The 23,905-nt window shown below is 38.8% G+C and overlaps 1 protein-coding gene across 2 annotated transcripts in view; it reads left to right on the top strand.

Moving 5' to 3' along the window:
- The window catches only part of Cbfb (core-binding factor subunit beta), a 47,583-nt gene that overhangs the window by 7,414 nt on the left and 16,264 nt on the right, over window positions 1–23,905 (top strand). For both annotated transcript variants that reach the window (XM_059264185.1, XM_059264186.1), the window contains exons 3-4: window positions 703–819; window positions 17,180–17,296. In XM_059264185.1, the coding sequence (XP_059120168.1) occupies window positions 703–819; window positions 17,180–17,296 (234 nt within the window). The remainder of the gene's footprint in view (window positions 1–702; window positions 820–17,179; window positions 17,297–23,905) is intronic.

The following is a 23,905-nucleotide window of genomic DNA, read 5'->3' as shown; positions in this document are numbered from 1 at the left end:
GTATTGAACTGTACCATCTTTTTTTTTTTTTTTTTTTTTTTTGAGACAGGATCATACTTTGTAGCCCTAGCTGTGCTGGAACTCAGTATGTAGACCAGGCTGGCCTTGAACTCACAGAGCTCTATCTGCCTCTGTCTCCTGTGCTGCTGGAATCAAAGGTGGGCACCATCACACCTGGCCTCCTAGTATGTTTTTTTCCTGGGCTTTGAAACTCATGCTTTAAAATGTACTTAAATACTGCAGGTTTTTTAAAATGCACCACACATGGTTGCATATTTTCTTGAGCCAAAGAATCAAAAGTTAAAATATCTCATTTATGCAACTTAAATTATGATATTCTTTAAAACTTAAACTCATGAGTGGTTTTTCACATTTGAAAATGAAGTTTTTAAATCCAAGGATAGAGGTTTTGGTTAGACACAGCAATGTGAGTTCCTAACGTCAGCAAAAAAATGACCTGAAAGAAAGTATTGATTCCATGTCTGATTTTATATTTAAGCAGCCAATGGCAAATGTCCTTAAAATGGAATCAGATGTTTGTAACTTAATACTTAAGAAAAATGATGAGTGCATGTTTTTTACTTTTAAGTATTCTCGGTGCTGCCTGGCTTAAGACATAAACTGATGTAAAAATAAATGACTGCCTGCATAATTTATGTAATGTCCTGCTCCTGATCCTGTTTGTATTGATTTTTCTAAAAGGCTTTTGTGGCCACAGGAACCAATCTGTCTCTCCAGTTTTTTCCGGCCAGCTGGCAGGGAGAACAGCGACAGACACCTAGCCGGGAATATGTCGACTTAGAAAGAGAAGCAGGCAAGGTAGGAAATATCTTTTTCAATTTCAAGTATTGTGGATTGTTTTATTATTGTCTAATTATTTGCATTTTAATAAGGAGATTATTATCTGACTACCCAGACATATGGTCAGATTTATTTTCATGTTAAAAGAATGTAAAATGATTTTCATGACTTACCTTTATAACATTTGATCCTAATTTTATAGATATAATAATTAACAAGATAAGTTCTAACTTATAGGAAAATAATATTGTACATTTAATATTCAAATTTTAATTTCTTTAAAAGTTAGCAAGAAATTTTTGTGTCTACTAAAATATATTATGATAGTCCTGTGAAAAATGAACTAAAGGGAAAAAATGGGGAAAACTGTATGTTTAAGAATTTTTTTAAAGAAAGCTCAATGTTTCTGTATTTACAAACAAATTACAGGTATTTTGTTAATGTAGCAAATTTGATTTTAAGAAAATCATAAGTAAACTTCTACTTGAAAATATTTTCTATTTATTTTAAGAAAAACTTTTTGGGAATTCAAATAAATACCTTACAATTTTTATGTTAGTAGTTGAGGCTAAAGTTATGAAAATATAGGTAGACATGTTTATATTGATAGCTATTAAAAATCTGTATTATGTTACTTGATAGAAATTTAATAAATGGTAAATGGTATTTTAGATTGGTTGATCTTTGATGAAGGAGTCAGACTTTCAAAGAATAAAAAATATTTTTTTAAAAAATCAACTGATTTTATGAACTTTTATATCCAGTTGTATACTCAATATCTCTCATACTTTCTCTGTAGGATGGTTTTGTTGGTGTTTGGGGGGGTTTGCTTGTTTGTTTTTCTGGGGCGTTTTTTGTTTTTCTTTTGAGATATATGGTCTCTTGTAGCCGTGGCCTACCTTAGAACTCTTTGATCCTCTTGACGCTACTTTGGACTGTCAGGGTTACAGGTGTGTGCCACCACACCCAGCTTATAGTATGTTACCATACCAGTTTCTGGCAGCTTGCTAAATTATTTTTCTAAGTGTCATCATGAATAGCATAAACTCTTGTATGGCTTGGCAGATTTTGCCTTTTTAGTTTGGGGGGCAGCTCCTGGACTTCTTAATGAATTCCAAATCGGCCCAGCTACAGTGAGACCCCATCTCAAAACAAAACAATGCTGGTGTGATGGCTCTGCAGGTAAAAATGTTGCCTGGCAACCTTGGTGACCTGAGTTGGATCCTCAGAGCCCATGTGGCTGTGGTCACAGCTTTAGCCTTCCTACTACAAGGTGGGAGATAGATCCAGAGGAGCTACAGAAGCTAGTGGAGTATCACAGTCACAGAAACAATAGGAGAGATCCTGCCTAAAACAAAAAATGGAAGGAAAGAGCTGGTTCCTGAAAAGCTGGTGTCTGGTGTTCAGACACATCTGTACCCCCTACACAAATAATAAAGTAACTCTTAAAAAAAAACCTGAAAAGAAGTAACAGCATAGAAGCATGTAAACACTAATTAAAAGATTTATCTGTTTTAAGCACGATGAAAGATTTTGTTTAGATCTGATCTTTTGTTTTGTTTTTCCAGACAGGGTTTCTCTGTTCGTAGCTCTGGATATAGACCAGGCTGGCCTTTAACTCACAGAGATCAACCTGCCTCTGTCTCCCAGTGCTGGGATTAAAGGTGTGTGCCACCATTACCTGACTAGATTTGATCTTTTATGGGCAACCAGCTAATCTTTAGATTGAAAAGGGAAAGGCCGCAGGATTTTGAAAACAATGAGTAATAGTTACATAATTTACTTTATTGTGTATTAACTTGCTTAATTGGAAAATGAAAATTAGTATTTATGATGTATCAATTTCAGTAGCAAATGATAAAACTGGTGCAAGTTATCAAAAAATTTACATCTTATTAATACTTGTTATAGAAGTTTTTCTAAAAGAGGGGCAGATGGTAAATATTTTCAGTTTTGCAGGCTTGAGTTCTCTCTTACAGCTGTTCACCTCTAGTTGTAATGTCAAAAGAGCGAAACAGATGATTAGGGCTGTATTCCAAGAATGTGGTAAAGCTAGTCAAAAAATCAGTATGTTTCTTTCATGTATAGTTTTGCCATCACCTATACTCACCAAAAGAAAGGCAGAAAGCAAACAGCACTCTCCTAGCATATTGCTGCTAAGATAAAGTACTCTGGTTGGTTTAAAAAAGGAATACTAACCTAGGTTTTCTCATCCATGGCATTCAGCCTGTGGAATCTTATGTTTTTCTTTCTCCCCTTTTATGCTTTGTTGTTACCTTTAGACTTTCTGTCTTCACGAGCCTAAGGCTGACTACCAAAAAGACAATTGGAAGAACTTTCCCAAACGTTAATTATTTGCCAATTTTAATTCTTATTTTTATCAGCTATCAAATGAGTATCATCTCATATTTTTTCCACCTAGTTTGAACTCATGATCCTTCTGTGCCTATACATCCCCAGTGCTGGGATTACAGGTTTGTAAATTCCATTGTTTTAACCTAGTCACCTCCCAATCAGCTCTTTTCTCTTAACTGGTAAGTGACCAGGAACATTTGTAGTTTTAAATACGTGGTGTTGGTAGAGAAGCAACCTAAAGAAGGTTAGAAAATGATGTGCCGCACAGTCATCTGGGGGAAGTGTTCTAGACAAGGAAAAAAACATTGTAAAGGCGCATGCACTACATACTGTATAAACAGCAAGCAGGCCAGGGTGGCTAGAGTAGACTAAGACAGGAGTAGAAGATGAGGTAAGAGAATTAAAATAAGGAGCTGCTTAATGTGACCACGGTAGACTGTTAAAATGACTTTTGGTTTTTCAAGACAGTTTCTCTGTAGCCCTGGCTATCCTGGAACTCATTCTGTAGACCAGGCTGGTCTCGAACTCAGAGATCTACTTTCCTCTGCTTTCTGAGTGCTGGCTTTAAAGGCATGTACCACCACCTCCTGACTGGCAGATTTTTTTTTTTAAAGGAAAATGTTATAATTTTATTTGTGTATATACATGTGTAAGGTTGTGGGAATCTGTGCTTCATATCGGTCCTAGGGATTGAACTCTAGTTATCAGGCTTGGCAATAAGTGTTTTACCTACTGAACAGTCTCACCTGCCCAAAGGTGGTGTTCTTTTTTATTTTTTTTTGTTTTTTTTTTTTGGTTTTTCAAGACAGGGTTTCTCTGTGTAGCTTTGCGCCTTTCCTGGAACTCACTTGGTAGCCCAGGCTGGCCTCGAACTCACAGAGATCCGCCTGGCTCTGCCTCCCAAGTGCTGGGATTAAAGGCGTGCGCCACCACCGCCCGGCTCTTTTTTATTTTTATTTTTTTAATTTCCCCTGGTTTATTTGTTTTATTTTGTTTTAGTTTTTAAAGTTAGGGTCTCACATAGCTCAGACTGATCTTGACTTTGCTATATAGCTAAGGTTGGCCTTGAACTTCTGATACTCTTCCCTCAGCCTCCAATATCCTGGATATAGGTGTGAGCCATTACACCTGGCTTGACATTGACTTTTATTCTGAGTGAGATTGAGAGTGGTTTCCGGGTTCCAAGCGTGATATGGTTTGTGTTAGGTTTTGACAGATTCACTCTGCATTCTAGATTGATAATAGATTGTAAGGGCCAAAATGAAGTAGGGAAACCAGTTTGGCTATTGAAGTAATCTTGGCAAGGCAGTGGTGGTATAGTGAGAGGTGAATGTGTTCTGAAATAAAACTGTCCGAATTTGTTTATAAATTGGATGTAGTGGGTGGGAAAGAGAGTGTTAAGAACAGCTCTACCTCTTTGGCTAGAACAACTGGAAATGTGGGGTTGCCATCATCTACGATGGGAAGGGCTGTAGATAGAGGAAGAAGCAGGTTTGCTCAGTTTAGGGTTTGTGATGGTTGCTTCTTTTTATAGCGTCTGTTTCCTTACAGCGTACTTTGAACTCCCAAAGCTAATTAACAAACTGCTTTGTTTGGTGGTGGTGGTGGTGATTTTTTTGTTGTGTTGTGTTTTGTTTTTTCTTTTCAAGACAAGGTCTCTGTGTAGCCTTGGCTGTCCTGGAACTCGCTCTGTAGACCAGGCTGGGCTCAAATTCACAGAGATCCACCTGCCTCTGCCTCCCCATCGCTGGGATTAAAGGCATGTGACACCACTGCCTGGCTAACAAACTGCTTTTTAAAGTGACCCTTCATCTGTTTATCTCAAGAGTTCAGTGACCTTTGAAAAAGATCAACTTTATTGAAATGTAGTTTAAATATAATAAAGTGCACTAGTTCAATGGTGTAATTTTTACTTTAACAAGTGTATGCATACATATAAATGCCACTGTGATTAAGGTAATATTTCAGCCACTCCAAAAGTTTTCTCAGACTCCTTTACACAAATCTGGGATTGTTGTAGCTGTGTGGTTCTGGGTCAGGTTCTCTCTTGAGGTTACATTTAATCTGTTAGATAGAGCTGGACAATCTCTGAAGAATGTCTAGAGCCAAAGGCTGCACTTCTAAGCTCATATGACTTCTGTTTCAAGACATGTGCTTCTCCGTACTGAGAAAGTGAATGAAGTCACCATGCTTTTTATGACTACTTCTCCGAGTCATTTGTGTCTCATTTGGTTTATTAGCAGCTAGTCACTAAGTCTAGGCCACATTCAACAGAGAAGGGGATTATTACACTTGGGTTTGAATACCAGGATGATGGGATCATTGGCCATGTTGGAGCCCAGCCACAATAATAATTCTTAAATTTAGTGAATTCAGAACAGCTTACAATGTTAGTAAAGAGGAAACAATAATTTTGTATTCAAAACAGCTTTGTGATTTATGAAAATGGCTTCAGAAAATAGCCCTTTTTATTCATCTTTTGCTTATGTGATAGCAAGAATATTTTCACTTAGGCCTGTTGGCTGAGGTCTATAATCCTAACTTCTCCAGAGGCCTAAGTGGGAGTATCAAGTTCAAGGCCTTCTTGACCCACAGAGTGAGTTCAAGGTCAGCTTGGGCAACTTAGGGAAACCTTGTCTCAAAAGGCAAAAAGAGAACTGGGGATGTAGATCAGTTTTAGAGCTCTTGCCTAGCACTTGTGAAGCCCTACGTTCAAACCCCCCCCCACACACACACACACACACTCAATTTTCCCCCAAAACTGAGGGTTTTGATTTTTTTTTCCAACCAAAGGTCTTTATAATGAGGAGGGTCTGTTAGCAGACTGTTACCTAAAAATAGATGCTTTATGTAAGTTCAGGTTAGAACATATTGTATATTTTTGTTTTGAAGTATTTAAAAACTTTTGGAGGAGGACAGCCTGACCTGGAACTCATTATATGGATCAGGCTAGCCTTGAAACAAAAAGAAAAGATGTGTATGGGTGTTTTGCCTGCTTGTTTTTTCACCCTTTGTGTGCCTGGTGCCCATGGAAGAGGCCAAAAGAGGGCATTGAATTCCCAAGGACTAGAGTTATAGAATATTATGAGCTGCTACATGGGTGCTAGGAATTGAATCTGAGTCCTCTGGAAGAATAGCCGGTGCTCTTAACTACTGAACCATCCCTTGTGGTGATATTGTGTTCCCCAATATATCGTGCACCCTAGTAAATTTATCTGGGGTCAGAGAACAGAACAGCCACTAGACAGACAGAGGCCAGAAAATGGTGGCACTCACACCTTTAATCCTAGCCTTCTGGAGGCAGAGATCCATCCAGATCTCTGTAAGTTCAAAGCCACACTGGAAACAGCCAGGCCTGGTGACTCACGCCTTTAATCCCAGGAAGTGATGGCAGAAAGCAGGAAGGTGTATAAGGCGTGAAAACAAGAACTAGATCTGGTTAAGCTTTCAAGCTTTTGAGCAGCAGTTCAGCTGAGATCCATTCGGATGAGGACACAGAGGCTTCCAGTCTGAGGAAACAGGATCAGCTGAGGAATTGGCGAGGTGAGGAAGCTGTGGCTTGTTCTGCTTCTCTGATCTTGCAGCATTCACCCAATACCTGGTTTCGGGTTTGATTTTATTAATAAGAACTTTTAAGATTCGTGCAACAATCCCTCCAGCCCCATTTGAAACAGTTGTCTAATTGAACTGTTTGCATTTGGCATGTCATTGTTTTTGTTTGTTTTGGATAGTACTGAGCGTGAGTTATTCAAGTACTCTACCACTGAGTTGTGTTTCTATCCCTTATCTTGGCTCTTGGTCTTCAGGGAAGATTCAGAATACTAGAGCATAGTAGAAAGGTAAAGTCAGTTCAAATCACAACTGTTTGCATAGTCACAAGTGGTAAGTAGACTGTTCCTCGTGTGAGGATTAAATGAAGTGCTAGAATATATGGAAAATATATTTTGAAATTTGAATTGTTTTGAGACTAGTCTCCTGTAACATAGGTTGGTCTTAAACTTATGTTTCTTCTGCTTCTACCTCCCAAGTGTATGGATTACAGGCTTGTGCCAGTATGCCCAGCATTGAAAATGCATCTTAAATTGTATCCAAAGTTAGGCTGTTCAGTGGTTTTATAGTGTAAGATTGTAAGTGAATCATAGTGATAGTGCTGTAGTATGACTTGGTAAGTTTATTTCAGGTGGGCCTACAGTGCTACTGGAATACTTCATCTTTCCCTAGTAGTCCGTCTTGGTGTGTTTTTAATTCTTCTTTAAACTGCTTCCTTGTAATTTAGCTATCAAAAGATCGCTAGGGAAAGGCAACTTATCACAACTTACATCATTCCTAAATTGAAGTTATATAGACTCAGCTTAATTCCTCTGCTCTTTCCTCTTAGGACTTATTTCCAGGTACATTTTATTTCAAATGAATGCAGATGGTTTTGGTTGACCATAATTAATAGTCTTGAGTGATCACATTAATTTTTTTTAATGTAATCTGTTTGACTATATATGGTAATTGTATGGCCCAGTTAGTATAAAGAGTATGAAGAAACCTGATTTCAAAAAAATGAAAAAATGGACTTGATTGTTTACTATCAAGTTGACCCTGTACTGATCCTATGAAAATTGAATATTCTCTTCCTGTACTGACCTCAGGAAGAGAAAGGTTAAACTCTTTTCTAAAAAGTAATTTTAGGGCATGGACCTCTTTTTTGAGACAGGGTCTCATGTAGCTCTTGGCTGTCCCCAAACTCAGAGATCTCTTACCTCTGCCACCAAGGTATGCACCACCATGCCTGTCCTAAGATATTTTTGATCCTTTTTCCTTAGCCTTTCAAATGCTGGGATTATAGGCTTGCCAGTGCTTATGAAGATAATAATAGCAAAGTGATTTTTAACAGAATTTGATTTAATGGATGAAGGAATTAATTTTTGAGTAGGCTTCTCTGTTTAAGATATATTGCCTCTTATTTTCCCTCCTTCCCTCCCGATTTTTAACATGTGTGTCTCTCTGTGTGTGTGTGTCTGCCTGCCTGCCTGCCTGCCTGTGTTGGGCAGCTTGTGGGCATAGGTTGCCTTTCTTCCACCATGTGGGTTCTAGGAATTGCACTCAGACTGCCAGGCTTGGCAGCAGTTGTTCTTACAGGGAGCCGTCTTGCCAGCCCTGAATACCGAATTTCAACTTAGACTAATGTTTCCAACTTAAAAACCATGTATACTTCATAATATGGCTATGGCTAGTACATAAATGTGTGTGTACTAAGAGCTCACAGAAGGAAGAGACAGGAGTGTTCTTAGATGGAACATAAACATGGATGTGGAAAGGACTGTCATTTTCAGATGAAGTTCTTGGAAGAGGATGAGCTGAATGGAGTCTCAGATTGCAACTGCATTCAGCTCTGTTGCAGATGCTTAAGAGCTCTTGGGGCAACAGGTGATGAAGCTCCCGCTTTGCGGCACTGCTGTGACTGCCAGCTTTTCACTTAGGGAAAAAGTACATTGAGGTTGAGTAAAAACGATTGTGTAGAAAGCATGTGATGTGTTTGTACAATTTTTGATTTTGTAGAAAAGTATATAGATCTGGGGGTGGGGGTGGGCGTGGGTTTTGTTTTTTGTTTTTGTGGTTTTGAGATGTGGTCTCATGTAGCTCAGGCTGGCATTGAACTAGTCAGTTAGCAAAGGATGACCCTCTCATCTTCTCCTAAGCACTGGGATTGAGGGTGTGAGCCACTGTGCCCAGCTCTTATGTAGTCTTAACAAAAGTCTGAGTTTAGTTTACATACTCTTTTTTTTTTTTTTTTGGTCCTTTTTGAGATAGATTCTTACGATGTAGCTCAGGCTGATATCAAACTCAATCCTCCTACCTCTGTCTTCCAAGGACTAGGATAACAGTTTTTGCCACTGTGCCCAGCAACATACTAATTTATTGAATATGTGTTTAAATGTGTGTACATATACATAAGCTTCAAAAATATTTTCTAGTTTTACATTTTACAATTTGTTGTTTGAACTACATAAAGTAGGTTTATACATTGCATTAGATCACTGTAAGAAGCTATGTTTTTTCCTACATGCAACCCAGTTGTTACTCAGAGGTGAGGGAATGAATGACTGTAGTGATTATCTGGCAGTGGCTGACTGTGCACTTAGGAACAGAGGGGACCATGTGGCTAACGGAGAATGAGTCAGAATGAAGTCTTTTAAAGGAATCTGTTAAGTAGTCTACAGGAATGATTACAGCTGGGCAGCAAGGTACATATTTCATCAGTGGAATCTTGTTTTCCTGGGTGCGTCTGGCCAGTCTAGCATTACCGCTAGCTTGTCTGATGATTCATTAGTTTGTGGGTAGAACAACTGTTCATTGCCTGGGGATGGGGTCGGAGGATGGCTCTTTCCCTTGGAAAAAAATTGCTAGGTAGAGCATTGGTGGAAATGTAGATGTAAGCAGTGTTTCTGTGGTGGTCTGTGTTTTTACTTACGTTGTCTTGTCTAATTTTTACTAAAGGAGATAGAGTCCCAGCAATGATTATAAAATGTGAGGAATCTGGTGCAGATAAGTGAAAATAAGTAGTGTGAAGGCCAAGCATGGTGGTACACACTTATAATCCCAGCACTTAGGAGACGAAGACAGGAAGGCTTACGAGTTCAAAGCCATACTGGGCTACATAGTAAGAACTTGTTTCAAAAACAAAAACCTCAAATAAACAGTAATAACAAAAAAGTAAGTAGTTTGAAGATAATTAATATAGGGAAGCTAAGAACTTTTTTTTTCTATTTTCTTACTCTTTTATTAGTAAATATTTAAATATTTATGGGGAGGCTGGAGAGATGACTCAGTGGTTAAGAGCACTGGCTACTCTTTCAAAGGACACTGGTTCAATTCCTTAGCACCCACAGGACAGCTGGAAAACATCCATAACTCCAGTTGCAGTAGATCTAATGGATGCATTCTTCTGGCGTTTAAGGCACCAGGCAAGAGACAGATAAGGTACACACACATATATGTAAGCAAAACTGAATGTCACCAGTTTATTTTTATTATTTATTTGTTTGTTTTTTTGTTTGTTTATTTTTAAAGGCAGGGTTTCTCTGTGTAGTCCTGGCTGTCCTGGAACTTGCGCTGTAGGCCAGGCTGGTCTCAAACTTAAGATTCACCTGCTTCTGTCTCCCAAGTGCTGGAATTAAAGGCAAGTGTCACCATGCCCAGCTTATCAATTTGTATTATAGAGACGTGAAATGCTCTTTCCAATTGAAAGATGATGGTGATGATGATGATTTTGAAGAATGAAGGTCTTTGCTTCTTGCTTTTGTCAATAGCTTTGGGATTGGTTTCTGTGCCTATTGATTTGTGACTCAATACTGATGTGCATTGGGTATGTTTGTAGATTTACAATTATTGTGCTTTGCTTATCTCAAAATTATCTTCTTCAGAACTCAAACAAGGAAATTCTTTGAATCATAGCTTTTCTACTTCCAGTTTGCCTCACCTCAGCTATCTAGTTGCTAGAAAATGCTCTTTCCTAAAATAGGGTCAGCATGGCAGGGGAAAAGACATCTGAGTTGAAGATGCCACCGCTGCTTCCAAATTGTTTATTCTTACAACAAGCAGCTTCTAGACCTTCAAAGAAGGAAATACTGTCCAAGTTAATAAATGAGAAATTGATCAGATTTTCTCATACCCTTCTTCTGATGCTTAAATTTCTGGACCCAAGTTTACCATTTTATTTTTAACTTTTTTAGCTGTCTAAGAGGGAGTACAGTTAAAAGAAGTGAGGTTTGGTATCTTGCTCAGTGGTCATATTTACTTAGCACATGCAAAGCTTTGGATTTGATCTCCATTAACAACTAATACAACTCTCTCTCTCTTTCTCTCCCCTGTCCATTTACTAGAAGGAAGAGTACTTATCATTTCATGGTCTATACTGCAAAGACCTTGGTGTCCATCTATGAAGGAGGATTAGAAGAGTTTTTTTTTACCATCATACTGAATGCTTTGCATACCCCTTTGAGAAGCTAATGAAATTAATAATATTCTTTAGAAAAATACACCTGAATTCAAAAGTAAATTATTATTCAGAATTTTACAAAGTTTCTGGTTTTACTGAAATATACCTATAAATTCCAACCTCCTTATGGGTTTTCTGAACTTGAGAGGCAGAGGCAGGTGAATCTCTGAGTTTGAGGCCAACCTAATCTACATACAAGTTCCAGGCCAGCCAAGGACTACATAGTGAGGCCCTGTCTCAGTAAAATAAAATAAATCTCCCATTATCAAGGTATGATAGTAGAGGCCTGTAGTCCCTAACTCCAGAGGCTAAGACACGAAACTTGAGTTTGAGGCTAGCCACTAGCAAGTAGTGAGTAACAGGCCTGTCAGGGCTATATAGTTAGACCTTGTCTGATAAAAATCAGGAGGAGGATATTTGTGACAAAACTTTGTTGCTGTAAATAAAAGAGACCTAAGGTCCCATAACGTGTAGCCAACAAAGGGGAACTCAACCTATGATTATAATATGTGTTCTTGTTTGCTTAATGGCTACTCATAGTCTGCTCTGCATTTTCTTCTGCCCTAATTGAAAAGTTGGACTTTGTCCAAGTTCTTCATCAGTCCTCATTTTCTATTTATTCTTCAAGGAATCTCTCCTCCCTTCCTCAAGATTTAAACCCATAATGGTACTGTTAGTGGCCACCATATTTATTGTATCAGCCCAGATCTCTTAGAAAACCGAAATCTCATGTTTCCTTTCTATCTCCTCTCAATTTGCCTGTTGTGATTAATTTAATAATTTTGACCTTTTCCTGACTTATTTTACTTAGTATAGCGGCTTTGGGGTTCATCTGTGTTATAGAAGCAGTACTTGATTTTTATTTTTGTTGTTTGTTTGAATTTTTATTTTGTTGGTGGTGATAGTGGGGTTTTTGTTTGTTCTGAGACGGTCATCTTGTGTAGTGCAGGCTTACCTTGAGTTTGCACTGGTCCTTCCACTTTAGCCTTCTAAGTGCTGGAATTAGAGGCAAGTGCCATCGTGTCCAAATAATATACCCTTATATTAATAATATAGTTGGATGATACAAGCATGTTTTTATTGAATCTCTTTGTGGTTTGAATGATGGGGATTTTGAAGCTGTAGGTTGAAAATTAAGTGATTTATATAATTTGGATTCAATATGACATCAAAAATAGTGATGTTTAGATCTTGAGTTAAATTCTGCTAAGCCAGCTTTTACCTTTCTTTTTAAAAAAAAATGAGGCTATAGTCACTTTTAAACCTGTGAAGTCTCATTTTGTAGTATTTAGCTTTTGGAAAGATAAGCTGTTTTGTTGCTCCCTGTGATTGGCTGCATCTATTTACTAGTTTTTAAGACTTTGTGGAATCCATTTCTATAACATGGTTTTTTTTTAGGACAATTGAGCTTCATTTTGGAAGATATAATAACCTTTCTTTTCAAAGTTTGAAATAAGGCATCATTTTCAGTGAAATAAATGTCTTTGTGTCTAAATGACATTATTGAATTAACATTACAAAATATCAGCTGTTAAGAGACAGCAGTATATTTTCTTCAGACTTTGAGGCCTAGTATTCATGAATATATAAAAGCAGCAAACATTTACTTTGAAGATTACACATAAAACTGTTTATTTCAGTGTGAACATTAAATAAATCACCAGGATCATCTAGATGTTATTTTAAAAAATATTAGGAGTCCAGACATTATTCTTCAGAATGAATATATCCATTTTCTAAAGCCATTTAGGAATTTCCCAAAACAGATCGGTGGTGGTCTCCTTTTCATGAAAGATTTATAAAGAAGTAAAAGATGGGCTTTAAAAAAATGAATTTCATAAGGGAAATACTTTTGACTGTGGATGTTAATATGAATAAACTAAGAAATTGTAGAATCTGCAATTCTGAGATATAAACCATTTGTGAATAACACAAATCTGGTTTAAAGGTAGCATGAAGTTGACCTTTTTTTGGCTGTTAGTTACATGAGAAGAATTACCCATAATTAGTATCAGAATTTAGCATAATAGAGGCTTTAGTAGTGAAATGTTACACTCTCTGTCATGTGCTGTAACTCTTTGGAGGTGTGGTAAGTCAAGTTCTCTTGATGTGAAATGTAGAGGAATGTTGTTCTTAGGTTTCTCCGGGGTCCTGAGTGGAAAGTCAGCTTAGTCGCTTGACTAAGGTGTACACTGATGGAGTAAATGTGGCTGGACTTGGTGGTGAGTAGGTGTGATTACCAGCACAAGGAAGATGAAAGCAGGAGGATCCGGAGTTCAAGGTCACTCTCAGCTACATATCAATTTAGCGGCCAGGCTGTGTTTCATGACACTCTGTCTCAAAAAAGGATAAATAAATAACATTTATAATGTGGAAAGGAATGAACACTTATCAGAACAAAAGGAAATGTGTGGTTAAACGGTTTTAACTATAACTGTAGACTGTTTCCCTTGCTCAAATGGGAGGAGAAATAGAACCTTAAGCTTTTTGAGAGTCTTCTTTTATAAGTAGAAATTGGTTCAGTGTGGTTTATTGAAACCTTGGTTTTAAAAAAGGTTGTTCTTAGCCAGGTGGCAGTGGCAAATGCCTTTAATCCTAGTGCTCGGGAGGCAGAATCAGGCAGATCTCTGAGTTCTAGGCCAGCTTGGTCTACAGAGCGAGATCCAGGACAGGCACCAAAACTACACAGAGAAACCCTGTCTTGAAAAAACCAAAAAAAAAAAAAAAAAAAGGTTCTTAGCATAAGGAGAAAAACATACATATATAGCATAAAGGCATAAATCTTATAGATTTATGTTTACAGGTACCTGAGGAATAACTTTTCTATCATTTATTTATTTGGTTTTTCTAGCTTTTCTGTCATTTATAAACTGACATTTTTATTAAGTATCTCTGAAAACAAGAATCCAAACTTTGCTCAGGAGACTGCTAAATTGAATAAAGATAAAAGGATGCTTCCAGCTTTTCAGGCGCGCGCCGCCGTCGGCGGCCCCCCCGGCCCACCCCCCCACCCCCCCACCCCCCCACCCCCGTTTTCTCCAGACAGAGTTTCTTTGTGTAGCTCTGGCTACCCTGGTACTCACTCTGTAGACCAGGCTGGCCTTGAACTCACTGAGATCAACCTGCCTCTGCCTCCTGAGTGCTGCAATTAAAGATGTGCCAGGTTTTTCTCTTAAAATGAGAAACTCCTACCACTTTTCTGTCATGTAAGTAATAAAAATGCCAGTTTTGTTCATAAAACCCTAGACTAGTCCGATGAGACATACTTTATATATGTAGATGAAAATCTCACTTATGAAGATGATTATTTGGAGTTTTGAAAATTCATTGAAGCTCCATGTCCTCTGAATTTCAGATAGCTTTTTAAGGCAGTGAATGATTTAAATTTATGCTGATTTTCATTCAGAAGCCTGTGTTAAGTGAGGTAGAAAAGATACAAAGAAAAATTTTTTTTTTTTTTTTTTTTTTTTTTTTTTTTTTTTTTTTTTTTTTTTTAGCTGAGGATTGAACCCAGGGCCTTGAGCTTGCTAGGCAAGCGCTCAACCACTGAGCTAAATCCCCAACCCCGAAAAAAATTTTTTAAATAGCCAGGTATGGTGGACATAGGGCTCTAATCCCATTACTTGAGAGGTAGTTGCAGGAGGATCGTTCAAGGCCAGCTGGGCTACATGAAGTTCTCTCTCAAAACCCGACAAAACTGTTAATTGTTATTTTTATTTTAATTATTTAGTTTTTGAGATTATAATATAATCATATCATTTTCCTATTCCCTTCTCCCTCCTTAGTTTGTTTTTTGTTTTGTTTTGTTTTGTTTTTTGAGACCATGCTGGCCTTGAACTTACAGAGATCCACCTGTACCTGCCTCTAGAGTGCTAGGAGGCACCACCATGCCTGGTAGATATGGTGACTCTTGACTGTAGTCTCAGAGTTTAAGGTAGAAGCAGAATGATTCTGAGTTCAAAGCCATCCTGAGATCCATAGCAGCTTGACATTAGGGCAGAGAAGATTGTAGGAACTATGGTAAATTTCTCTCTTGCTTCATATCTGTGTCTTGAGTAGTAGTAGCAACCGTCCTTTCTACTTGGATCTTTATTCTTGAGAAAAATCAGCCAATGTGAGATTTAATGTGGAAATCTCAGTTTGGAAATTCTACCTAAAGTGACTTTTGCTCTAGTGTTATTTACTTGAAAACTTTTGGTGACTGTATTGGTTATCTTTAGAGAAAAAAAATATAAAACTGTAAAAATTCAAGTCACCTCAGCGTGTAAGGATGTTGGAATTTTCTGGTAGTACTAAAAGTTTATGAGGTGAATAGTTTTGAACTCAGCAAATTTGAAATAGCATTTATTGATACCTTTTTAAACTTAAAGCATGGAGTGGGTTACATATTTTAAATTTTTCAGTGACTTAAGATGTTACAACATCCCAGAGTATTCCTTTTGGGTAATTTTCTAACATACAAGCAGAAATGTGTATTAGTGTGTTATAAGAGCTCTCTTTATCTTACCGGAAATAATTTTGTGGGGGGAGTTCACATTCCCACTAATTAAGAATTAATACTGGGACTTGGGAGGCAGAGGCAGGCGGATCTCAGTGAGTTCCATGACAGCCAAAAAGCTACATGGAGAAACCCTGTCTCCAAAAAAAAAAAAAAAAATTACCTACACTTTTACACATTCTCTACCCCCTCTCCAGTAGGTGACACAAGGGATAAAACTCAGGACCTTGCACGTGCTGGGGAAACCTGAGCCATTTCCCAGTCCTTTCACAAATCCTAGGAAATTTTCTTTTTAAAGTAGTCTAGAAGAATTGTAACTGGAAATAAAATTCTAAGGGCTAGAGAGATATAGCTCTCTCACATGCAGGGCCCTGGGTTTAATCTCTGACATCACAAAAAGAAAAAATTTACTGAATGAAACCAAAGTCTTTCCAGGCCAGGCATGGTAATGCACTCGGGAGGCAGAGACTGGAGGATCTCTGTGAATTCAAGGCCAGTCTGATCTACATAGTGAGTTTCAGGATAGCCAGGGTTACATAGTAAGACCCTTTCTCAAAAAAAAGATTTTTAAAAATTAATTATATATATATATATATATATACTCTTTTCCTATAATTCTTAATTTTGCCATCATATGTTCTCAAAAAGAAAACTGCAAGATTGACAAGTAAGCTTAATCCTTTATATTTTCATATCTGGGGCCTGCAAAGATAGTTCAGCAGTTAAGAAAACTGGCAGTTCTTTCAGAGGACCCAGGTTTGATTTCCAACACCAACATGGTAGCTCACAACTATCTGTAACTCCAGTTCTAGGGATCCAGCACCCTTTCCTGGCCTCTATGGACACTGCATGCATGAAGTGCACAGATATACATGGAGGCAAAACACTCATATACACACAAAAAAAAAATTGTGTCTGGGGCTAAAGAGATATCTTAGCTATTGAAAACACCGTGACTGCTCTTCCAGGGGTCATGGGTTCAATTTCCAGCACCCAAATGGCAGCTCACAACCGTCTATAACTATAGTCCTATGGACCGGGCAGCGGTGACACACGCCTTTAATCCCAGCACTCGGGAGGCAGAGCCAGGCAGATCTCTGTGAGTTGGAGACCAGCCTGGTCTACAGAGCGAGCTCCAGGACAGGCATCAAAACTACACAGAGAAACCCTGTCTCGGGAAAAAAAAAAAAAAAAAAAAACTATAGTCCTGTGGGATCCAATGCCCTCTTCTGGTGTGTAGATGTACATGTAGATAAAACATCCAGCCAGGCACTGATGGGGCACGCCTGTAATCTCAGCACTTGGGAGGCAGAGGCAGGTGGATCTCTGAGTTCAAGGCCAGCCTGGTTTACCGAGCTAGTCCAGGACAGGCTCCAAAGCTACAGAGAAACCCTGTCTCGAAAAAAAAAAAAAATCCATATATATTAAACATTTTTTTAAAAATTAAAAGAATTCTAAGGGAAGAAAATTCAGGTCTGATGACTTTTCGTTGGTTTTCAACTGTCTTTTTTATGTTTTTTTGTTGTTTTGTTTAGGTATACTTGAAGGCGCCCATGATTCTGAATGGAGTATGTGTTATCTGGAAGGGCTGGATTGATCTCCACAGATTGGATGGTATGGGTTGCCTGGAGTTTGATGAGGAGCGAGCCCAGGTAGGGTGATTTCAGGCTTTGCTGGGGATAGTCCTTTTATTTAACTCCTAATCTTGTCTTTGGGGAACTATTTTCCCTAATCTTTAGAGTAGTATGTTTGGACTTTTGAGGTGATTTAGCAGGTAACCAGCACCTGCTGCCATGCCTGAGGACCTGAGTTTTATCTCCAGGACCTATATATGTGGTGGAGAGAGAACCAATTCCTATGCACATGTACACACCCACAAAACAAAATGTAGTAAAATATTTTTTAAAAATAAAGAGTAGCCGAGCCGTGGTGGCGCACGCCTTTAGTCCCAGCACTCGGGAGGCAGAGCCAGGCGGATCTCTATGAGTTCAAGACCAGCCTGGGCTACAGAGCGAGATCCAGGAAAGGCACAAAGCTACACAGAGAAACCCTGTCTCGAAAAACCAAATAAATAAATAAATAAATAAATAAATAAATAAATAAATAAATAAATAAATAGTAGTAATATCTTAGTTAGGGTTATCATTGCTGTGAATGAAGCACGATTACCCAAAGTTGGGGAGGAAAGGGTTTGTGGGCTGGGCCCTCCACCATCATCATCAGTTAAGAAAATGCCCTAAAGGCTTGCCTACGACCTGATTCCATGGAAGGCATTTTCTCAGGTGAGGCTCTCTCCTCTCTGATGATTCTAGCTTGTGTCAAGTTGACAGAAAACTAACCAGCACAAGGAGTATGCTCATAATAAATAAACTGGAAAGTATTGAGGACCACATTCTGGTCCTAATTTTGGGAGTCTGTCCTTCATTGGAAATCAGCTGGCTAATCATTGGATTACCCGTGTCTGCCTGGTAGGAAATTAAAAGTCCAGTAAATGATTCTTTTCTTTTCTCTTTTCTTTTCTTTTCTTTGGGGGAGGGGAGGCATTTGGATAGGGTTTCTGTGTGTAACAGTCCTTGGTTGTCCTGGAACTCACTTTGTAGACCAGGCTGGCCTTGAACTCACAGAGATCTGTCTGCCTCTGCCTCCCAAGTGCTGGGATTAAAGGTGTACACCACCACCGCCCAGCTAAATGATTCTTTCCAATACTTTTTCTTGGTTTGTCAGAATACTATGGGGGGGGGGGGAAGAGAGAGAGAGAGAGAGAGAGAGAGAGAGAGAGAGAGAGAGAAACAATTGAAAAAGCATGTATAAGAAAACGCTTTTAGATGGACTGAGAGCTGGAGAGATGGCTCAGTGGTTAAGAGCGCTAACTGCTCTTCTAGAGGTCCTGAGTTAATTCCCAGCAACCACATGGTGGCTCACAACCACCCATAATGAAATCTGGTGCCCTCTTCTGGCCTACAAGGACACATGAAGGCAGAACACTGTGTACATAATAAATAAATAAGTAAATCTTAAAAAAAAAAGAATTAAATGTTTAGAAAAAAAAAAAAGAAAGAAAAAGAAAGAGCCTGGTATGGTGATGGACACCTTTAGTCCCAAGAGATAGAGGCTGGTGGATCTTGGTGAGTTCAAGGCTAGCCTGCTCTTCATAGTGAGTTCCAGGCTAGCAAGGGCTTTATAGTGAGACCCTATCTTTAAAAACAAAAACCCAAATGAATGAATGACATTGTAGAAGTTCTTCAGTAGCAAGGGCTTTATAGTGAGACCCTATCTTTAAAAACAAAAACCCAAATGAATGAATGACATTGTAGAAGTTCTTCAGTACCCCCCAATTTTCTAAAGTACCAAAGATATTACTCTCATGATGAATTTTACTTAGTTTTTAGATTTATGTGTGTTTCTTTTGCCTGCATTTATGTATGTGCACCACATGCATATCTGGTGCCTGAAGAGGTCAGAAGACCTCTGAAACTGGAGTTATAGGCAGTCGTGAGCTGCCTGGTGTGGGTGCTGGGAACTGAACTCCTCATACCTAACCAATGGGCAATCTCAGCTCCGTGGTGAATTTTATATCCAGCATCAACGTGTCACACACACTCTACATAGAATGGTTATTTAATCGTGGTTATATAAGGGTATTTATAAGTTGTATAACTGAATTATAAGTGATTAGCAGAACATCTCAGTTCTTTGTTTGTATTGCTATGTACCAGAAGTATCTAATAAATTTGTACTTTGTATTTTATAACTCAGTAAGAACATTGTTAGTAGCCAGGCAGTGGTGGCACAGGCGTTTAATCCTAGCACTTGGGAGACAGAGCCAGATCTCTGAGTTCAAGGCCAGCCTGGTCCACAAAGTGAGTTCCAGGACAGCCAGGGCTGTTACACAGAGAAACCCTGTCTGGAAAAAAATAAAAAGGAAGAAAGAAAGAACATTGTTATATTTTGGGATAGGGTTTCATATAGCCCAACTCGTCATGTAGCTGAGAATGACCATAAACTCCTGATTTTTTCTTTCACCACACCCAGCAGAAGAGCATCGTTATGTTCCACCAACTCTTGCATTGTCAACATGAGTGCCAGTATTGAAATTAGCATTTCTCATTTAAGTACCAGATGGCACTGATGTAAAACAGATGTCTTCTAGTGTAGGTAGAACTAACTGGGAAGAGTCATGGTTTAAATGAAAAGTTGTGTTCTACAGAGTAATGAGTTAAAGAAATGCACCGTTTGCCAAAATTTATGCTCATTGACTGCCTTTGAGCAAGTTGCTTTCCTTTGACTTTTCTTCCATGTGTGACATCATTCTGACCTTCATAGAATAGTAAATGTCAATATTTTGTGCAAATTATATAGTCACCACCAACTTTCTTACAATTTGATTACTAATTTTTCATTAAACACGTTTTAAAATCCATTGCTGAAGAAAGATGTTACCACCAAACTTAAAATTATAAATTTAGGAAATAAAGTAAAATCACTGAAGCAAGATTGGTCAGACTCTTCTACATCTGCTCTGTGCCAGATTGTTAAACATTTATTTCCCATGGGGATTTTGGATACCTAACTATGTCTTGGTTTAATTATTTTTATTACATTTTATGTATGTACTTTTGTGTGTGTGTATGCATGTGTACATGTTCATGCGTGTTCATTTGAAGGACAAGGGACAACTTGGCAGAACTCATTTCTCTCCATGTGAGTCCTGGAGATCAAGTAAGGTCACCAGGCTTGACAGAAGCTCTTTTACTTCCTGACCCTTCTCTTTGAACCTGTTTTAGGATTTCTTTCATTGCTGTTGTTTTCGAGTGAGTCTGTCTCTGTGTATATGTCGGTGTTGGTGTTGGTGCACATATGTGTGTGTGTGTGTGTGTGTGCACTTGGAGGCTAGAGGTCAACAATGGAGGTCTTCTTCCATTATTGTTCTCTACCTTGTTTTTCGAAACTGTCTCTCATAAAACCTGAAATTCACCAATTTGGATAGATTGGCTGTGCTGTGAACTTCAGACATCCACCTGTCTCCACTCCCTGAAGCTAAGATTGGCAGATGTGCTATGCTGTACCCAGCTTTTTAGGTGTGGTCCAGTCCTCTTGTTTGCACAGCAGGTACTTCAGCTGCTGAGCCATTTCTCTAGCCTACTTTTTGTGTGTATGTGTGAGGGTTTTATTGTTTATGTGTAAGGATATTTTGCCTGTGTGTATATCTGTGCACTATGCGTGTCTTGTGCTCATAGAGACCAGAAAAGGACATCACATTTCTGGGACTGGAGTTACAAATATTTGTGAGCTGCCATGTGGGCTCTGGGGCTCAAACCTGGGTCTTCTGGAAGAGCAGCCAGTGCTGTCTGTCATCTCTCTATTCTTGATTTGTTGTTTTCTGAAGACTCTTGATACTGTTCAGGCTGGTGTCTTAACTCCAAAACTCAGATGATCCTTCTGCCTCAGCTTCCCACATTGTGGGTTACAGGTACATGCCACAGTGGCCCACTCCAACTTTGTTGTGTTGACCCCATCTGGCTGTTTTATGCATGTTTTCATATAGAATAGTAAGTTAGTATGACACATGGCCCAGGAGAGTAAAATTTTGCAAATTCCTCTAACCATTGCCTGAGGCTGGATAAAGTTAATGTCTTTGGCCATTAGTCTCCTTTCATGGGTGAGCAGGTAATTTTATTAGCAGGTAGTATCCTTAAAAGGAAAGTGTTAAAGGATGAGGCCTATCAGCTTTCCCATTTTACCATTTGTTAAGAGTGAGAATTCTATTCACTCCACATGCATCTCAATTGTCACCAGAAAAGACCATGACAGAAATTGGAACTAGGAAATAGAGGACTACTAAATCTTTCCCGGCTCATTTTTTCTGCAGCAATTCGTAGTACTTTTCAGTCATTTCATGGGGAAACTTTATGCCCATTTCTAGAGCACACAGTGTCCAATAACTTTCTTAGGGAATTAGGTCACAGCTTGTGTACACTCTCATTTTATCCTCCTAATTCCCCCTGTTGTACGTAATCACAGTTGATAACTATGTTGATTTGTTAATTAGGTTTTTTTTTTTTTTTTTTTTTTTTGGTTTTTTTGTTTTTGTTTTTTGGCTACCAACCCCAGCAGCTATCTGAGGAAAAACAATATTGCCTCATGTTCTATTCATGGCACTAAGCACAATGGCCTACCCGTAATAAAAGCTAAGCAAGGGGGCTGGAGAGATGGCTCAGAGGTTAAGAGCACTGGCTGCTCTTCCGGAGGTCCTAAGTTCAATTCCCAGTAACCACATGGTGGCTCACAACCATCTATAATGAGATCTGATGCCTTCTTCTGGCATACAGGCATATATGCAGGCAGAACACTGTATACATAAGTAAGTAAATCTTAAGAAAAAATAAAATAAAAAAGCTAAGCAAATACTTGTGAAATAAGTGAAAAGGTGAATACGGGACAGTGAAGTGGCATAGGGTGAAAGCATTTGTCACCAGGCCTGGTGACCTGAGTTAGATTCTCAAGCCCCACGTGGTGGGAGGAGAGAGCCAGCCCCTGCAAGTTGTTCTCTAGCCTCTATATCTAAGCTGCAATATGTGTACACGTGTGCACAAATGTGTGCACATACACTAAATGTAATAAATTTTGAGAAAAAAAGTAAGTAAATGAATGTAACAGAAGGGATACCTTGTCATTAGCCGGTATGTCCCAGTTGATACCTCACTGGTAATAGAATGCCTTAGGAATGGCCGACATTCTTTTCTAGGTACCTCAGGCTTGTATAGAATATTCTGGAAGTATAGTAGACATGAATAATTATGTTTAGTTAAGTATGTGGCTTTTATATATCCACAAGTGCTTGTAACTTAAAGCACTTACTGAATACTGTCTTAAGTATTTTTAGTGTGTTGTAGTAGTTTGAATAGCCCCCATAGACTCATGTGTTCGAATAGTTGACCTATAGAGAGTGGCACTATTAGGAGGTGTGGCCTCATTGGAGGAGGTGTGTCTCTGTGGAGGTGGGCTTTGAGGTCTCATATGCTCAAGCTATGTATGTGGGACACAGACTCTCATTCTGCTGCCTTCAGATCAAGATGTAGAACTCTCAGCTCCTTGTCCAACACCATGTCTGCCTGCATGCCACCTGCCATGATGATAATGGACTAAATCTCTGAACTGTAAGCTAGCCCCAATTAACTGTTTTCCCTTATAAGAGTTGCCTTGGTCATGGTGTCCCTTCGTAGTAATAGAAACCCTAACTAAGACAGTGTTGTCTTGTTTACTCGTAACAAAGATGTGAAATATTACTATGCCCATATTTTATATGAATTTAATGAGGCTTAGAGAAATTAAGTATCTTGCCTTGGGTCCTAACACTAGCAGGTATATCATAAGAATGTGTTTAGGGGCTAAATTATTCGGCAGTTAAGAGAACTGGCTTCTTTTCTAGAGAACCCAGTTTCAATTCTCAGCACCCATATAGCAACTCACAACTGAGTACTCCTATACCAGGGGAATCCAGTGCCCTCTTTTGGCCTCCACAGGCACCAGGCACACAAGTAGTGCACAGACATGTATGCAGGCAAAACACCCATGTACATAAAACTTTAGGAAAGAAAAAATGTGCTTTCCCACTCCTAAGTGCTAGAAATTGGACCTGGAACCTTGTGCTTGCTAGACAAATGCTCCACCACTAAGTTCTATCCCTAGCCCCAAGTATGGGAATTTGATCATACGATCATACCTTTAAATTATAGATACTGCAAATGAAAATTACAACTTTTTTCCTTTTTTTCTTTCTTTTTTTTTTGCTGTTGTTGTGGTTGTTGTGGTGGTGGTGGTGGTGGTGGTGGTGGTGGTGGTGGTGGTGGTGGTGGTGGTGGTGGTGGTTTGGTTTGGTTTGGGTTGGGTTTTTTGAGACTAGGTTTCTCTGTATAACAATCCTGGCTATCCGGAACTCACTCTGTAGACCAGGCTGGCCTTGAACTCACAGAAATCTGCCTGCCTCTGCCTCCTGAGTGCTGGAATTAAAGACTTAACGTACCATGGCCCAGCTGAAAATTATAAATATTAACGTTATAACAGTGACAATTTATTGCACACAGCAAGATATCTAGCATAGTCAGGCGTGGTATAGTATTTATTATTATATTATCAGAGGCCCAGGTCCTTTCCTCTTCCTGTTGATGCTAACCTGCAGCTCTAGCCTCAAATTTGCCAGATGGCTAAGTCTCTGAACATTGTGTCAGTTCCCAGGAAGGAAGAATGGTGAAATTTCTCTT

Source organism: Peromyscus eremicus, chromosome 5, assembly GCF_949786415.1.
Source record: "Peromyscus eremicus chromosome 5, PerEre_H2_v1, whole genome shotgun sequence".
Classification (NCBI taxonomy): domain Eukaryota; kingdom Metazoa; phylum Chordata; class Mammalia; order Rodentia; family Cricetidae; genus Peromyscus; species Peromyscus eremicus.
The sequence above is the reverse complement of the archived record's forward strand: the minus strand, read 5'-3'. Positions and strand labels throughout refer to the sequence as shown.